Genomic DNA, 18,541 nt, shown 5'->3' with positions numbered 1-18,541 from the left:
ATCTTCTACTTGACTCCCAATGACATGCCTGAATGTAGTTGCTGTGCCACAGGGAATTTGTATTTGATAAATCAAGTATGCAGCATTGATGATGCGGCCTTAAAGCACAGACTTTGGATCTAGAAATAGTGTTACTGCCAAGGCCACATGTTCGAGCCATACCGTGAATCATACTGAAATGATTGCTGTACCAGAAGCTCTTCTTCTAATGAATTTTGTCTTAGAAAAGGGAAGAGAAAGGCATTATACATACTATTTTGGGAAATGCAGTAAATCTATAATCTCAACTGTTGCTTCCAAACAGTTAATGAAGGATGAAGTCTGGACTTCAGTACTTGGTTTAATCTATAACCTCAACTGTTGCTTCCAAACAATTAACGAAGGATGAAGTCTGGACTTCAGTCCTTGGTTTATGTGGTCAGGCCACTACTGGAGGAGTGCGTGATAATCCTAGGGGTGAAATCCAGAGCTATCCCTATAGTAAAGAGAGAGGAGGGATAGGAGCATTCATCACTGCCCCAGAGCAGCATTCTCCTGAACAATGAACTGGCAGAAGTACTCCATGCAGCACTGAGGGTGCCCCTCTATCTTCCCATCCTGTTATGCAGCAATATTGCTTGTTCCACTCATGCCAAAAGACCACACTGGAGCTAGGATTTTCTTTTGCTTTAAAATCACATTTTTTTAGAAGTATTTCAGCCTGTAAGTGAGGACCAGAAATGTGCCTGCTTGAAAGCAGGAATAAAAGCATAAACTGAGAAGGTATGGATGGGTTTTGGGGGTTGGTTTTTTGTTTGGTTGGTTTTCTTTATTTTGTTTCATGTTGTTTTTTGTAGTGTAATTCATGAAAGGTAAATGTCTGCTAGGGATGCTCCTACCAAAAGACAGTGCACTTTAAAATGGTGATAACTGGTCAGGTCTACAAGTTTGTCTTTGCAGGATGATGACATGCTAAACGTTCTGCAAAGTAGTAAATAAACTTTTATGTATTATAGATTCCCCTGCAAAATGTATGATAGGGTCCCCCTCTGCATACTAACTTCTACAGTGAGAGTACTTAACTAGCCCTCAGGTCATGTAAATATGTCTGGAAAAGTTCTGTAAAAATGTTGTAAAAACAGTAGGAGTTAACGCTAGAGTTGACTTGTACTCTCTAGCCAGTACTCCTTCTTCAAAGCCCAGCACAAAAATCTAAGAGCTCACAAGAAATCACATGGGACTGGCACCACCTTTCTCCAGCCTCTCTCCTAGCACTGCCTATGCCCAACCCCTCTGCTGCATCTCAGGAATTACTGCCATAATACCTATTCATACTGCTACTACTTAGCATTATACATGCCCTGTTGAAAACACAGGCTGGCAACTTCCCCTCTGCTTTATCAAAACCTGATACTACGATGACTTTTCTGTTTCTTCTGCAGAATGATGGGACTGAAGTCTCGTGTCAGACAGGACCAGCACAAAGTACAGTCATTTGCCAAATAAGCTATCCTGTTTTCAGAACAGGACAACAGGTACATCTAGCATGTTTAAATAACTGAATGATACCAAAAGCTTGTTTGTTGTTTTCCTCTAAATCTGCATTTACTGCTGGTGAGGCTTTCTTAGATATGGCAACAGTTAACTTCCATTTGGGTTTCAGAGGCATTAAAAGAAGCAACATAAGGGCTAAGCTTTTGTGACCCTTGGCAGACCAAAAGAAAAAGCACTCCTGAAGCACATTTGTCACTGCCCACAACTTTCAAATGCTGCTGTAGCTTTGTAACTCTTGAAAGGTGAGGGTTGAGGGCAAAAACAGAGAGCATCACACATAGCTGCCTGATCATTCCCATCAAACCCATCCTGTTGCACAAATCTGAGGTAGCTCCTTCTGCTCTGTGAATCTCATCTCTTCAAGAAGGCAGTATACTTTGACAGGAGATGGGTGGTTTACACAGCAGAGAATTCAGATAGAGATGATAAAATTCCAGATTGTCATGCATACAAATAATTATGTTGTTATTGGGGAGTCCGTTGGATGTTGTACCACCAACTCATTTACCGTGTGTTCCTTGCCTCTTCCATAGGTATCCTTTGATGTTAGTTTTGATTTTAACCTGAAAAATCTTCAGAATGTGGCAGTTCTAAGTTTTCATGCATTGAGGTAAAGTATATAATAATATGAAAGCAAGTTAGGTATTGATATCTCTTTTGTATAAAATAATATTATAAAACCTGACTTTAAATGTGTTTTTATGAACAGTGAAAGTAAGGAAGAGCAAGAAGTGGACAACCGGATTAGCTTATCGATTCCTTTGCGATATGATGCAGAAATTCACTTCACAAGGTATAATGAATAATGCAGAATCACTGTAATTTTTGCTAAGGCACTGGAATACAGTAACAGTATTGAAAAGCCACTAAAAAGATAGTAAAACTTTAATTTTGAAATTCATAAGCAATTCCCAAGTCATCAACAGTAGCAGAGTTTTATGTTCTTCCGATAAACTTACATGTAAAAAACATGGAATATGTAGTAAGAAATCACAGAACCATGTTTATCTCTTCACAATTGTTATAATGTTTATACAACTAGAAGTGGTATAAAACCCAAACAGTACTTGTAGTTTTGATAATATAATTAGTATAAACTACATAATAAGGTTGAGCCTCTGGGCTCAAATGTAGTGACATCAGACCAAATCTGGAGTTAAAATGATCAAAAGAAACAAAAGAACAACTGCAAAAAGAAAAAATGCCCCGGGGAAAAAAAAAATATTCATGCCCTTGAAACCTCTTATCTTCAGCCCTAGAAATCCCTGGTGATTTGGGATGCACTGAAACAGTAATTAGCCTGTTACTGTTCCAAACAAGAATGATTTCAGTTACAGTTAAATCAGAACTGAAACAAAAATACACTGGTTTGACTCTCAGATCAAGAGAAAATATTTTTCTTTTCATCACGTAGTTACATTTTATACACTTGGTCACCAGTTCTTGGTGAAAAATTGCTTTACATTCCAAAATTTGTAACCATAAACTGATGGAAAATAAATAGTAATTATTCAAAGAATGACAAAATTGAAAAAGAAAGATGCTCAAAAAATGTACAGCAACAATAAATTCAGGAAATTAATATTCAAAGATCACCATTAACTACAAGAACTGTTGGCTGCATAGGATGACCTGAGCTGGAATAGGGACCAAAGTACAGATTAGTTTAATAACCTGCTTTACAGCAGTTGTTTCAGAACATTCAAGGCCAGGCATTCATCACAGCTATGTACACCAATTCTGGAGTCATGCAGAATTTCTCAGATTATTTCACTTGCAGAGAAGCATTTGTGTCAGCAATGCAAATTATTTCAGCTCCCTGAGAAAGCTGCACAGAACTTCAGGAGAAAGAGAGTATCTGTTACTGAAGTTCGCAGCAGCACAAGAGAATACACATCATCTGTATAGGGGAATAGTACAGCAAGTTAAGCAGCCTCCTAGGAAACTGAGGTGGCGCAAACTTGAATCAGCAAATTTAATTAGCTGAGAAATATGAACAGAAACTCAATGCTTCAGAAAAAGCCAGGCATGGAATTTACTGGAATTTATTTTCTTTGAGTTACTCAAAGAAAAACAGGGGTTTGAATTTGGGTGCATCTCCTGAGTAGGAGAAAATGCAGTTTCATATGCAAGTCAAGGCATGAAGGAATTCTTACTGCCAGAAAAGGATTGTTGTTCTTGGAGATGAACCAATTTAGAAGAATTAAAGGAAATACACATTAACCCAAGTTATAATTTTAAATTCTTCCCTCATTTCTACACTCTCCCACTAGGAAATAACTATCTGTAGATAGTTCCTTCTTAAGGCAGGTAATGTAACCAAAGACCAATCTCTTAAAATACACGGGTTGACAAAAAAGTGCTGTCTTGCTGAAGTGAAGCTCTTCTAGGGAAAATTTCCTAATCTGAGTTTCCAGTAGAAGGGGTAGGAATCTGTCTTAACCACTGACTCCTGCAAGGACAAGGAAGCTGATACTGTGCAGTCCTGGAAGGACTGGAGATTTGAGCCATAAGGAGGCCTTGTGCAAGTCCTTTCAAGGCAAAGACCCCTTGGAGGACATATGGAGGATTGAAAAGGATCCAGGAAGAGCCCATGTAGCAATCATGATAGCCCCTGCTCCTTGTTAACTCACTCCTCAGCTTGCTTTTTGACTGATCAAATTAGCCTCCTCATGAAAGCTAATGATGAAGAGCTGGCACAGTTCTGGGATGGTCCACTGGAAAAGCTGCTCACAGGTAGCAAGCACATGGGTCTGATGCACTACACAGGGATGCTTTCATTGTCATTGAGAATGATGCCAGCTGGCCGAGTCTCTCAAGCATCCAACGGCCCTCACACACTTGCAATTTCATGCTGTGGTGGGCTGCAACCACCCTCATGTTACTGTGGAAACTGTATATTTTGAAACCCATAAATACCATAGAAAGTGGCCCAAAGGAGACCAAGGGCACATAAGCAGGGTGCTGTATGTGTGTCCATATCCAGGCAGTGTGGAAACAAGCATTAGAGCTCAGGGTCTCCCTCGGAATCTGCAGGTATCCGCTGTTACAGATGTACCAAGAGGGACAGTCACGAGGCCCTTCCTGAGGAGGGAGGCTACTGCAAGGGTGAAAGTCAGAGTGTGTGCCAGGGTTTGCCATACGGCACTGAAACACTACAGGATGCAGGAAGCAGACCTTACGTCTCACACAAACCTCCTGTCTTACCTTCACATGCCTTCTCCAACTCCAGGCTTCAGTACACCATGTAATTTCTCACCCAACTTTGTAAAATTCAAACAGCAGTACAAATGACCATTTTTTCCTTTGACTGTACTTCTAACATGTTTCATGAAGGCACATCCAGTAACATATATTTTCAAAGCAGCTGCCAAACTGAAATGGATTGTTTTATGGTTGTTAACTAGGCTTGCCAACATCAACTTTTATGAAGTATACTCTGGTCATAACATTCCTTCCACTGTGAATAATTTTGAAGATATTGGCCCCACGTTCAACTTCTCAGTTAAGGTTAGTAAATATTTCTGGTTCAAGAAGCTGCCTTACCTCGTCCTGTAGCCTGCTCTGAACATGTAATTGAATGTAATTGAAAAACTTTCCTGATTTCATTGCCTGTTCTTGATGTTTTTTAATCAGCTAAAGAAAAAAAATATAAATAGCTGGGGGATAAATGCTTACAGTCTTTATGAGGTTAAGGATGAAATTTGCACTTACTGCACAAGCTGAATGGAGGAAGGATTGATTCTGCACTGTTTACATACTTAGGAGATGGTTAATGCTTAACTTTAAGCCAACTTGGACTGTTTTTTCATGGAGTGTATTTGTCTTCTGCCAACTTCATGAGGAAAAGCAAGTCTTCTCAGGCTTGGACTTTGAAACTTTGGAAGTTTAGCAAGGGTTAAGTCCTCAAACCAGATACAGGAACTAGCTAGATCACAGCTTTATTACATAAGTCAGAAAAACTTAGATCTGCCACGTGGAAGAAACTTAAGTTATGTTCCATTTACATTCCTGTAACTGCTACTCTAAAGGACTAAACAACAGGTCTGTTGGCTGTGGCAGAGTATTTGCTTTTCAAAACATATTTCATGCCATTAATATGAACTCTGTATTAAGGAAATGGTCAGGGACCTGAAGCTGTACAATATACTTTCTGCTTGACTGTTGGCAGAATGTAATTACTACCCTAGTAAGTGTCATAGTACAAAAAACACTGATGTGCAAAAGAAGTCCAGTTCTTCCATACTCATCCATGATTTCTGGTTTTCTTGCTGTATCAATTTATTCATATGCAAGTATAGCTATCTGAATTAACTGTGAGTTACTTGTTTTGCAGGTAACAACAGGAAGTATCCCCGTAAAGATGGCATCTATAAATATCTATCTTCCAGAATTTACCAGCAAAGACAATCCACTGATGTACATAACTGCAATCAGCATTGATGAAGTAAAGAAATTAATTACATAAGCTGCTGTGTTTTGGGGTTTAATCAGTACCATGAACATCAGTTACTTCCCTCATGGTGTGGCTGAGCTCCAGAAAATCTATGCCCTTTCTCTTTGTTCCTTCCTCATAAAGGGAAGGGGGAGGAGCACACTGTCAGCAGTATACTAATCTATTACGTGGATTGTCTTTACAGTCCACAGCTGACTTTTGATTTTATTCTGGAACTCTTCAGCTAAGTCCTCCTCAAAGTTCCTGGGAATGTTACAGTAAAAATGGAATTTTTAGATTGAGACAAATCCTACAGGTCAGCCTGCGGGGGATGGGGGGTTGCAGAAATGACCATAATTCTGTCCAAACCCAGATACCGTCTCTTAGTTTCCTTAAGTATCCAGTGTTATATAATTCATAATCTAGCCTTTCACAGCTACCATCTCATTCCACAAATATATATGATGACTACAAACTCCTGAGTATGATGTCATCCAGTTTAATTCCTGATGTGTTTCCTAGGCCAGAGGTGTGACTTGTCAAGCTCAGAAAAATCCACTGCAGATAGGGAAAAGACCTTATTCTGCCTCCTTCACAAAAGAGAACTTCAGAACTTCCAAAGAACTGGTGAGTAAGACTGAGCGCTGCAGCACCACAGGTCAGGGGCATAGAGCCAATCCTTAAGAGCCTGCTGCTGTACCTGTGGGTACAGCTGTGGCAGAGGGTGGCCTTCCTCGTTCACACTGCAGTGCAGCCTATGGGTGGTCTCACACATGCTGCATCTGCCTTTGACAGAAGAGAAGGTGCACGTTCTTCACATTCAAGCACTTTGTATGCAGCACAGAACAGCAAAGGCAAGTGCAAAAGATATTAAAAGAATGTTTGCTAAAGTGTATTTTTAACACATGCTCTCCTTGCTATTTCCCCTGGAAGAACTGTAAGAACGTGAAGTGCAGTACCATCACATGCAAACTGGAAGATATTATGCTCAAGGGAGAGTACTTTGTGAACGTGTCCACCAGAATCTGGAACGGAACATTTGCTGCTGTAAGTATTACCTGCATCTTCATGATGGATCCAATACTCAAGTATTTCCTAACACCTGATATTTTTCAAAGTGCAATAAAGAGACCTTCCAGTCTAGAAAGACCCCCCTTTACTTGTGTGTGTCTTTCCAGCTTGAAGACTTGAATCTTAAAGTATTGAGGCTGCATAACGGAGCTGTTAACCTTCAGTCCAGCATAAAACCTAAGAAAATACTGTGAGAATGCAATCTTAACAGCTGAAAAAAACATTCTCTGCATCTGTTAAATTCATTCAAGGGCAACTGCAGTTTCCACAAAACTCAACATACGACAGCAGAGTACAGTATCATAGCATGGAAAATAATGTTGCTTTTAGCTGTTGAACATCACAGCCTACATAGTGATCATTTTAAGTCATATCAAACCAAAAGCCTGTTAGTGTGGCCAGTTATATCTTCAAGAAAAGGTGTGGATATTTTTTAATTGATTTTTTGGTTTTATTAGAGTTGCTGTCAAATAAACAGTCCTTGCTTAAAGACCTACACGATGCTTAAAAATATCCATCACTAATATCTTGACTTTCCCAATTCAAATTACTGTGTGTCCTCCAGGGTATAACTCATAATTACCAGACTTTTGAAATGAGACCATGTTTGCTTCTTAGCTAGGCAACCAACCAAACTGTCTTGGAGTTCTGGGTTTGCCTACAGCATCAGGAACATGACACAGTCTCCTTAGTTTGTCTGGCGAGTCTTATGGCAGGTACTGACATTTAACAGCAGGGCTTTTGTCAGCTTTAGCGTTCAGCTCTTAAAAGGAAAAGGTCAGACTGATAATGTAATACACTTATGCAAGAGTGTGAAAGAAAGCATCTGTCTTTAAAATTCATAGTTTTCAAATTAGTTGGGTCAAGACTACTTGTTAGTGCTGTCAGGTACACAGAAAGTGGAGACCTGAACAAAAAGTTGCTAACCTCACAAAGGTGAGTGGAAACTCTTTGTTTACCACTGTGAGATTGGAAGAAAAAATCATGACACAATTTTCCTCTCATCTTGCATGTTCTTGGTTTCAATTTGATTGTCAATATTCAGTGCAAATAATAATGCAAACACTCTAAAATGCATGTAATCATCCTTTTTATTTACTGTCAGTTGGTCACTGTCCAAGAAGGGGATAGCAGGCTTGCTGGTACCAGCTAATCAAAGCAGAGAAAGATGCATTTAGGAATTAATGAGGTGCTTTAAATAGTGCTTGGGCAGGTTTCTAAACGTTTAGGAGTGTAGAGCAGACCACTTGGGCAAATGGCCACAGTGCAGGATGTGCAGTCAGTGCGCATTGGCTCCTGCAGACCCACTGTTGTGCACATCCTTTGTGTCAAGCCCGCTGTACCTAGTCCTGCCACAGAGAAATGGCTGAGGAGGCAAAATGACTGAGCAGGCACTGCATTTGGTATGGTTGGTGAGTGCTGCTGGACTCCCACAGACCTGAGGCTATTCCTGTTGGTGGTGTAGGAAATGGCGCTCTCTGTGCGTGCTGCATAGGGAGAAGAGCATGACGGCACTGGCAGTGTGCGCAGCTGTACTTCTCTCCTCTTGACACATGCACAGAGGGCAGTGGGATCTGGCACAAGGTCCCTTTTCAAATGGGAATGAAATGGCTTAAGATTTTTGTCATCATCTTTGTTTAAGCTGAGGGAGTGATGTCAGAATTTGGGCAGTGGACAGGAACAGATAGTGATTGGAAAAAGTAAATGGGGAAAAACAGAAGCACTGGGGGGAGTGGGGGGAGGAGGAAGGGAAAGAACATTCAGTTTCCATTTCAAAGGCCAGATACATCCCCATCTGTCTTTTGCTGCTGAGCTCTTTCTCCCTTTCTCTCTGTTACTTCACCCCCTACCTTTTCTGAGCTATCAGCAGTGACAGCTTTGAAATAACTAAAAAAATGGATATAGAATCAAGTCCTCCTGTTTTGCATGAACTGTACATTAAAGAAGAAAAGCCAATTCCCTAGTTTCGTTGCAAGTAAGAACAGCAAAATTAAACCTGGATTACTGATACACTATTACCTTCATTGACATGTTAGCTTGGGACCAATAAAAAAGACCATTTTAGTTTTCTTAATACTGGGATTTTTTTTCCGATTCTGAAGTCTTCACTTAAAGGTAGAGAATTATTTTAGGATGTCTACATTCTAATTAATACAGCTTTACATTTTTTATAATTTTCTCTTTCAGTTAACTTTCCAGACATTACAACTCTCTGCAGAGGCAACAATCAATACATATAACCCTGACTTATTTGTAATTGGAGAGAATACTCTAACTGTAAGTGATAGATATTTTTTCAAATTTTTTATATTTTAATGGTTTAAAGTGATAATATTTAATTTTCAGAGTCCTTTAGGAGTACCTGGCAAATTACAGACTCTGATGACATTTGATTACATTGAAGTAATGTATCCTTTTGGCTATAAACAACCTCCCTTAAGTTACGAAAATGTCTTATGTATAGCCAACTGCTATATAAACCAGACTTAGAACCTGCAAATTTCAGATAGCTTGTAGAACTATCAGCAAAATTCAGAAATTTCTGAAATTCATTTAGCTTCCTGTTCATGGAGAGATCAAAATTTGGACTTCTTTCTGAAACAGAATTAATTGGTGTACATAAGTGAGTTCTGGGAAACGTTTTCACAAATCTGATTTGTAGTCTTACTTCTGTAAGTGTATTTAGTTTGATATTTGTAGACAGATGTTTGGCCCAGGTCTCCAGCAAATATCCTTAACCTCATTTGTAAAAGAATGTGGAGTATTTTTTGCATTTGGAATGGCTGTCATATGGACACAGCTAATCTCAAAAACGTCTCCAAACAACTGCTTTATTAGTATAGAATTCTTCTTCCAAGGTTTTTATCTACCATATACAAACATAAACAATACATGGAGAACACATTAGTGCTATCGTGCTGTTGTAATATAAAGATACATTGTTCTCTTGGCCTATCTAGGAAGGAGTGTTCTAGAGGAACACTATTCCATTTGCAATATGGAGTTTAGATTTATTTTTACAGGATTTACCAGCCTGCTTTATCCATACAGATAACCAAGGCCACTGAAGACCAAAATGCACATTAGTAAAATCTGTAAGAATGTGGAGCAACTCATAAGCAATGGAAAAATCAGTTAAATATGTACACAGGTAGTTATTGGTTGATCTGGCTTAATGCAAAAATAAGAAATTGTTCAGTACTATTTTTTGACATTGTTTCCTCATGGATCACACAATTTCTTGTGAAGAACTTCTCAACAGACCTATCTGTATTCAGGGAAACATCCAATGCCTGAAGAAGAAAAGAGAATATGTGTGTAGCTCTGGAAATAATGAGATGGTTTTTGCAGAAAAATTATGCCTGCATTTGAAGTGTCCTGAGTGTCTCAAATTTGTGGCATGGTATTATTTCTGCTGAAGGATGAAACTCATTAATACACAATGCACAATACACAATTAATATTCCAATTAATTGCACAGGATGTTTGGGTCATAAACTATGTATTACTAGGTATTTTTCCACACTTGATGCTGCCAAATTTAAATGACCAGCAGCTCTGTTAGTGATTTCAGGAAAACCAGAATTTAATTATTCAAATGACCGTTGATTAATTCACTTGACAAATAAAAGGCAATTCCTCAGTCAGCCATTGAAACATCTGCAGCTGGGACTTTTAGAGCTCTTAGCTGAACAGATCCTGAAAGTTATCCACAGGGCTCTTAAGAAACACAGTGGCTTCTGGTGAGTTTTGCAGCCTGATTCTTACTCAAATGCTTCTTTCCATTGAGAAGTCTTGGAAAATGTGCCAGCTGGTGGAGTTAGGCTCTTCCTAGGGCAGAGAGTTCCCTTTGACGCTGCAGTAATGGAGTCAGTACCCAGCACTGCATATAATTCTTGTGACAACAGTGACACCCAATCTTTGCCCTTCACAGTTTCTTGGGAATAGGACAGTGCAGAAGCAATCTGAGTTTATTTCCCTCCTTACACTGTTATTTCAGACCAGGGTGGTAGGATTCATTGAAGTTAGAATCTACATTAATCATCCACGTCAGAGTTAGCACTTCTAGAAACCCTAGAAACCCTAGAAAGAATAGGTATTTCTGAGATGCAGTTCCTCTTATCCTAAAAACAATTTTGAAAAGAGTAAATAGGGTAAATTAGGCCCTAAAAAAAGCATATCCTTCTCCATTGGAAGCTAAGGAACCCTACTGTATACATACATACATACATACATATATATATATATAAAACAGTAGATGAGGTAAATTGCACCTGTGATGTCTTACTGACCACAGTTTAACTTCACAGAAGATACTTGTTCTTGGGCATTAACTTACCTCTCCAGTAGTGCCACTTCACTATTAATCTAATGGAGAAAGCATTACTAGGCAAACTGCACATACATATGATATTGGCTGTCTAGTTTGGATGAGTTGGGTTGCTGTGTAGCCAAATGAATTAATATTGCTTTGTTATACTATGTGGGAAAGCTGTTTAGGTGTCTTTGCGTAAAAGCTTTCAGATTTTTTCCAAGCTGGAAAGGACTGCCAGCTGGAGGACAGAACATTAACCTGCTATAATCATCATTATGGCCATTCGGTTAGAAAATACACAAAACCATCCTGCCTCAGTGAAATGAATACACATAGCCACGCCTAGCACAACACTGGAGCCTTCCAGCAGAAATGACTTAAATCACTGAGATGTCAGTCCAGTGCAAGTTTCCCAGAAAGCTTAAGATTAAATTACACCAGACAAATGCACTGAGCAAGCAACCCTGAGAAAGTAAACCAGTGTGACTTCTTTTATCATGTTTCAGGAAGGAAAAAACCTTCATGCTAAATGCATGTCATTCCAAGATTAAATCCAAAGATTTGACAGTTCATAAATATTACAGCAATGTGTCCCTGAGCAACTATGTTCTATGCAACTATGTAGTTGGTCATGCCCAGTACAACTAGACAGGGTATCGCCTGAAAACTAACTTCCAGACACCATATGCTGTCCTGGGAGCTCTCTGGTATTGCTTGTTCAGGAAGCATATGTGTGCTAGAAACACTCCTGACTTGTTTGACCCATACATCTTAACAGAAAATTCATGCAGTTGTCTCAGGAGAACACAGATTAACATGAAAAGACCTAACAAGTTGTTAGTGGCTACCCAGAAGGTTAGGAACATCAGGCAGAGGAGGCACTTGCCCAGCAGGAGGGGAGAAATTTCAGCAGTTGCAGTGAGTGTATGATGTTGTCTGGCCTCCATGATTAGTGTTGCCTTCTGCAGCTGCCCACCACAGGTAATGGGCTCTGACAGTGCTCCACTGGAAGTAGGTCTTCTCCCCCTGATGCAGCAGAAGTCTGTTTTGAGCAGATGGGGCTTTACACGAGTCTATTCCCCGCCTGCATGTAAGCATGTCTGGCTTACGTAGTGATGGTGTGTCTGGGCACTATAGAAACATCTCTGAAAGACCTCCCATTACTGGAGAGGCAGAAGGCTTATAGGAAGACATTGCTTCTTTGCCTGTTGTTTATGGCCAGGAGTGATGAGAGCCCCTAATCCTTAACAAGCACTGCCTTGTGCCATGGTGGTGCAACCAGGTACCTCCAGACACCAGTGAAAGGGCTGTAACTGCCTGTTGTGTTCCAGTTGATCCTGGAATGTGTGCAGTCCAGCTATTCTTGATTAGTGAAGCATTTGATTTACAAATCCTACTTTATATGCAGTTAACATTAACCCCAATGCACAATCCCTCTCTTTTCAGATCCCAGTTACAATAATGAAGCCAGATGAGAAAGCTGAGATACCAGTTGGTGTTGTTATTGGCAGTATATTGGCTGGACTCCTTCTTCTGTTAGCATTGGTTGCCGTTTTGTGGAAAGTAAGTAGGTGTTTATATTATTAAAAAGAAAAGCAGAGAGGGACAAACACATTTGGGTTATTTTCTTTGGAACTTCTGGTTGCTGGAACAAAACTGCAAATGCAGTTTGGTGGTATGAATAATACTGTATTGGCATCACACCCTTGATGGGAGCATTTAGAAGGGCTTTAAACATCAAAATTCTGAAATGGGTCCCCATAGAAATTGGCAACATGAAGGTGATAAATGATTTTTCAATAGTTCAAAACAGGGGCTGTGGCATTGTTCTTTCTTTTTGACACTGCCTGCCTCCTTCCGTAAGTCTCCAGCTGGGGTCTGAACTCCCATGATGTTCCCAGTGGGCAAGGCTGGGGAACAGAAGCAAGGAAGGAGAAGATATATATTGAGCAGAGAAAAAAGAGAACAAAGAAGGGTGAGGACAAAAGGTCATTTACAAAGGATATCAAGATTAGGAAGAGATGTGCCAGGGCATTGGTGTTTGAAGGGCTCCTTGGTGCTCCAAGTTGATGCTGGCATCTTTGCAGGATGCTTGCTAATCAGCACTGCTAATCAGCACTGCTGTTTCGACATTTAGTTTCACCAGGCAGGAGTTTAAGGCCAGCTCCTTTTATTTTAGAGTTAGGAATTGTCTACAAATCAAACACTGTATGTGTGTGCATGTACACATATGCATTTCTGCCACCACACTGGTTAGCTTAGCTGAGTAAAGTAACTATCAATGACTTACTGTGATGTGGTGTTATTTTAATACTTCTCACAGCTTGGCTTCTTCAAGAGACAGTATGAGAAAATGACACAGGATATAGAAGATGTTGATGAAATTACAGAACTAACAAAGGACAAAGACTGAAGATGAGTTACATGGATAAAGAGATCTGAGCCACCAACATTGTGATCCAGTTGGTTCTTCAGCTGGAGTGCCTTAAAGCTTAGTAACATTTAAACATTTTTAATGAAAAGTGTCTTTTTATAGATGAAAATATTTTACAAATTCTACTCTATTATAAGAGTAACTGCAGGACAGTTTGTTGGTTGTTTTTTGGTTTGGTTTTTTTTTTCTCTTTCTTCCCCCAGAATGATTTATAGTGCCTTTTCTTGGAAATTTTTGCCTTTTAAACAAACTTAGCCCTTAGAACTGGCAGGTCCGGACTTTACAGTAACATATTGTGCCAGCACTCCTTCTCCTGATCCACTGCAGAGTGAAACAGGGCAATTTATTTCAGATTATTGTGGAATGGCATCAGTTCGTAATTCAGTTGACAAGTACCATATGTGTAAAGGACATTTTCTATTAAGTTGATGATGAATGTGTGGTGAATACTGCTTCCAGACTGGGAGAAGAAAAGTCATTTTTTTCATTGACTAGCTCCATCCTTATTGTCTTAGAGAAATAATTTGCACCAGCAACCCTTTGTTTTAACTAATCTATAAAGTGGGAACTGCATATGGAGATGCCTGTCTGGGTGCTAGAGGACAACTGGATGGGCAAACTCTTCCAAAAGTTCATCATATTCCTTGCACTAAGGTCACAACTACATTACTGAAGTATATTGTCTGGGGGAAATACTGCCAAATAGTATGTATAGCTGCCTTCTGCATACTTTCTGAGAAAAAAAAAAATATGAATTTCATAATCACAGCATGTTTTCTGAATGTTGTGATTGGTTTTCAGACTTAAGCTTGAGAAGCACTACCACTACTGTTACACTGGGCTTTAAGCTCACAGTCCCTCTGACGTGAGTTTGGTTAGGTATACATAAATAGGGAAGACAGTCAAGATCTTGCATCTCAATTCTGTAATGAAAGATTCTGCAGGACTTGACTTAAAGCATGGAGTGAATTAAAGGGGATGATCACTGAGGATGTGCATTAGGACGGGGGATATTGAAGATCTAAGCTCTGTAAATTGTTTACTGCACTTGTTTCTTTAGCATCTCAGTGCCCTCCAGGAGACCAAAGTTCAGCATAACCATCTTACCTGTCACATTTTATTTGGTCCCTCATGTTCATGCCATGATAAAGTTAACTTATGTTTTGTACATTAAAGTACTGTAGTGCTCTGGAAGGAGCTCTGAACACAACACTTGGGTGACTGTGTTGGCTACACACCTCAAGTTTATCAGGTGCCGTTAATGCTGCCTGGTTTTAATGAAAGCTCAGTCTTAAAAAGGCACATGCTGTTAAGACTGGTAACAGTCACGGGAATTGGCATTTTGGCTGCCTGTCTCTCTCATGGCTGGCATTTTATATGCTTATAATATGCTTATAATTGATTGTGAGAGATAATCAATGCTTATAATTGATTGTGAGAGAAGATGTGTGTTTTGCCTTTACGTACACTGCCATGAAAGTGAGATTGTTTCTAAATTACTTGAAGAGTAAAACATTTAAATGTGCCTGAATCAGAATCCAAAGTCATGTTTTCCTTCCCCCAAAGCTAGATTGTAATTATGCTTAGGCACCTTTCAGATTATTTTCTGAGGGACTCTTCAAAAACTAGTCTTGCAATTGTTTCAAAGTTTTACTCAGTTTCTTCTGATCAGTAATCAAGTCGGGAGCCAACCATCTCTTTGGCAAATAATAGCTTCATTTGCAGTGACAGCTGGATTGTGATCAGTGTACTTTTATACGAGTTTAGGATTTGTGTTGTAGCTATGAAATGTTATGTTTTGGGGTGTTTTGTTGTTTGGGATTTTTTTTAACATTTTGAAAAACAATCCAGATTCTAATCTTGACTGTCAAGCAAGATTGTTGCCATCAGCAGAGTTTATGCCCAAAACAATTATTTTAAAAGTTAAAAAAAAAAAGTATATAGCAATTTCATACAGCTAAAAAATAAGCTCCTGACTTTATAATTATAAACCCTGCGGGCAGATGCTCTGAAAGAAAACATAAGAAATTGTCTGCCTCAGTTCTTGTATAAACTTGTGTGGAAGAAAACACTCTACACCCATATGTGTGGGAAGCTCCTTCATAACCAGGGTCATGCACTGCAGGCCCAGAGGGGGAATTTCACAATGCAGCAGATGGCAGCATTCTTCACTTCTGGTGCTGTCTGCAAGAGAAATGGAGGTATCCAGCCAGATTTCCTTCTTCCACCTTCAGTGGGAGGTACAGGTCAATATCTGACATCCAGCTTTTTTTGGGGATTTTACAGTTTATTAGTTAGGTAGCAATGATGCAATTCACCAGCCTCCACTGGGTTTTGCTTTGTCCCAGATACGATTTTCCCCCAGCCTGAATACAGTACTTTTTCCCAAAATAAAGGGAAGGCATAGAAATAGGTAAGTTTTTTGTATCCTAACCACTTCAAGTTACTAGTTTATTTTTCTTTTACAATTAATACTTAAATGGCTAGTTCAGTTTATGTAATGAGTGAGTTTATTGCACTTTTAACTTGGCACAGCCACAAATAATGCTGGAAATATTATGTATATTTTGTATTATGTGCAAGGGGTTGGTTGTTGGGTGGGGTTTTTTTTAGGTCTACTTTTCTAAATCAGCATTTCACAGGTGAAAAAATATTCTAAAATTCTGAGCTTTGGCATGTGCTTCCGTTTGTGCTTGAAGCAAGAAAAGTCAGGAATACCTTCATCAAACTCAAGTTGGATCTGATTCTGGTCTTGAAATCTAGTTGCTGACTTCTTGAAATACTAATCAAGTCCAAATCAGACTTAGTTCCATATGAGTACATGTACAGACTTGGGATGTACAAGAGAGTTTGTAGTCAACTGACTTCTGAAAGCTAGCATGTAAGCTCTATGGGAGCAGGGACTGTACCACTGCAGTGCCCACGTGAGGGCCCAACAGTGTTACTACAATAAAAACAAGAATACTGCTTAACACAGACTCATTTATTTTTCAAACAGCACCCTAAAGAGAAGCACTGCATAAAATGAGGCCAAATATGTCTTTGTTCCAGTAGCACATAATGAAAACCCTAAGGGGATGACTCTGCTAGATATACAAAGAAGCTGCACTTCACGCCTTGATTGTTATAGTCATAACTATTGGTCAGCTATACTGTAGTCTAAGTCAGTTCACAGTAGTGCAGACTATCTGTATTTGAATAGGTCTGGTTGAATAGTTGGTGTTAAAACCTTACCATGGTCAGGTCCTATATACATGGGTTTATCATGACTGGAGTCTAAAATGACACTGCATTTTGCCATTCTAATGCCCTGCACTTTATACTATGTACAGACTTGGTCACTAGTAGCATGTCCTGACACCAGCTCTAGCTACTCCCCACCATACGATGGAAAAGATGAATGCAACATTTCAACAGGAGTATGGTGGGAAAGAAAGATAGGAAGACAATAGTAAAAGAATCATAGCAGTAACTATGACCTGAAAACTGGCCACTTTCAGAGAGCTTTCTTTTTTCCTCAACTACAGATCCTCCATGCTTTTAACTGGGGTACATAAACACTGAGGCTACCAACACTTCTATAATACAGAACCAGACTACCCTAATCTTAAGGCAAAAATTCCATCTTTCACCAGCTCTCACTGTTCTGCAGAACTGAAATTCAGAGTGTATGTGCTGGTTTTGGCTGGGGTAGTGCTAATCTTCTTCACAGTAGTTGGTGTGAGGCTGTGTTTTGGATTTGTGCTGGAAACAGTGTTGGTAACACAGGGATGTTTTAATTACTGCTGAGCAGTACTTACAGAGAGTCAAGGCCTTTTCTGCTCCTCACACCAACCCACCAGCAAGCGGGCTGGAGGTGCACAAGGAGTTGGGAGGGGACACAGTCAGGACAGCTGACCTCCACTGATTCAAGGGATATCCCACACCATATGACATCACGCTCAGTATATAAAATTGAGGAAAGAGGAAGGAATCAGAGACATTTGGAGTGATGGTATTTATTTGTCTTCCCAAATAACTGTTACGCACGACAGAGCCCTACTTTCTGGAGATAGCTGAACATCTGTCCAACCATGGGAACTGGTGAATGAACACACTGGTTTGCTTTGCGTCTATGGCTTTTGCTTTATCCATTAAACTGTCTTTAGCCCAAGGCTTCTTGCTTTTACTAGACCCACCAGAGGGACTGAGTGAGCAGCTGTGTGGGGCTTCGTTGCTGGCTGGAGTTAAACCCTAACAATGCAGTACCCTTTATATCCAAAACTGAGGTACAACAAAAACTCTAAAATCAAAGACTAAAGAAAATGAAGTATGAAAATGAATCTCAAAATCTGTAGCTAATTGCCACAACTTTTTATTGCCTTTAGCGGTTATAGTGTACATAGTTTTAACAGCCTCAGAATAGCCAAGTTCTATCTTGTAAGTCAACATTTCTGCCCTCACTTATGATCAACTGATATCCAATCACAGGCTTTGCTGTGCTAAGTCTTTAAAATGTATTTGTCTCTTTCTCTTAAAGCAGTCAAAATAGAAGTTTTAAAACAGACCTGCATTAGGATGCGAACTTTCGCACCACTTGATAAGATGAAATTGTATAGTTGGTTTGATTAGTTTGTTTTTAAAGACAGGCCTTAGGTACTCAAACTTCTGACTTACAGTCATCAGCCTATTCTTAACTCTCCATCCTTAAGTACCTCCACAGGACACTTAGTGGAAGAGCTCCAGTGAGTTTCCAGAGCTTTTTAAGAGGCAA

At 39.6% G+C, this 18,541-nt stretch overlaps 1 protein-coding gene across 3 annotated transcripts in view; it reads left to right on the top strand.

Moving 5' to 3' along the window:
* ITGA2 (integrin subunit alpha 2) overlaps positions 1-15,043 on the top strand; it is a 68,611-nt gene extending 53,568 nt beyond the window's left edge. For all 3 annotated transcript variants that reach the window (XM_061364993.1, XM_061364992.1, XM_061364994.1), the window contains 10 exons: positions 1,422-1,514; positions 2,067-2,143; positions 2,243-2,326; positions 4,941-5,043; positions 5,870-5,980; positions 6,491-6,595; positions 6,902-7,015; positions 9,227-9,316; positions 12,801-12,917; positions 13,678-15,043. In XM_061364993.1, the coding sequence (XP_061220977.1) occupies positions 1,422-1,514; positions 2,067-2,143; positions 2,243-2,326; positions 4,941-5,043; positions 5,870-5,980; positions 6,491-6,595; positions 6,902-7,015; positions 9,227-9,316; positions 12,801-12,917; positions 13,678-13,767 (984 nt within the window). In that variant the 3' untranslated portion in view covers positions 13,768-15,043. The remainder of the gene's footprint in view (positions 1-1,421; positions 1,515-2,066; positions 2,144-2,242; positions 2,327-4,940; positions 5,044-5,869; positions 5,981-6,490; positions 6,596-6,901; positions 7,016-9,226; positions 9,317-12,800; positions 12,918-13,677) is intronic.
* Positions 15,044-18,541: the final 3,498 nt, after the last annotated feature.

This window comes from Neopsephotus bourkii, unplaced genomic scaffold, assembly GCF_033783945.1.
Source record: "Neopsephotus bourkii isolate Nb327-2 ecotype Australia unplaced genomic scaffold, CSIRO-AGI_Nbou_v1 NB_1263, whole genome shotgun sequence".
Lineage (NCBI taxonomy): Eukaryota > Metazoa > Chordata > Aves > Psittaciformes > Psittacidae > Neopsephotus > Neopsephotus bourkii.
Note: the sequence above shows the minus strand (reverse complement) of the source record. Positions and strands in the feature narration are given on the sequence as shown.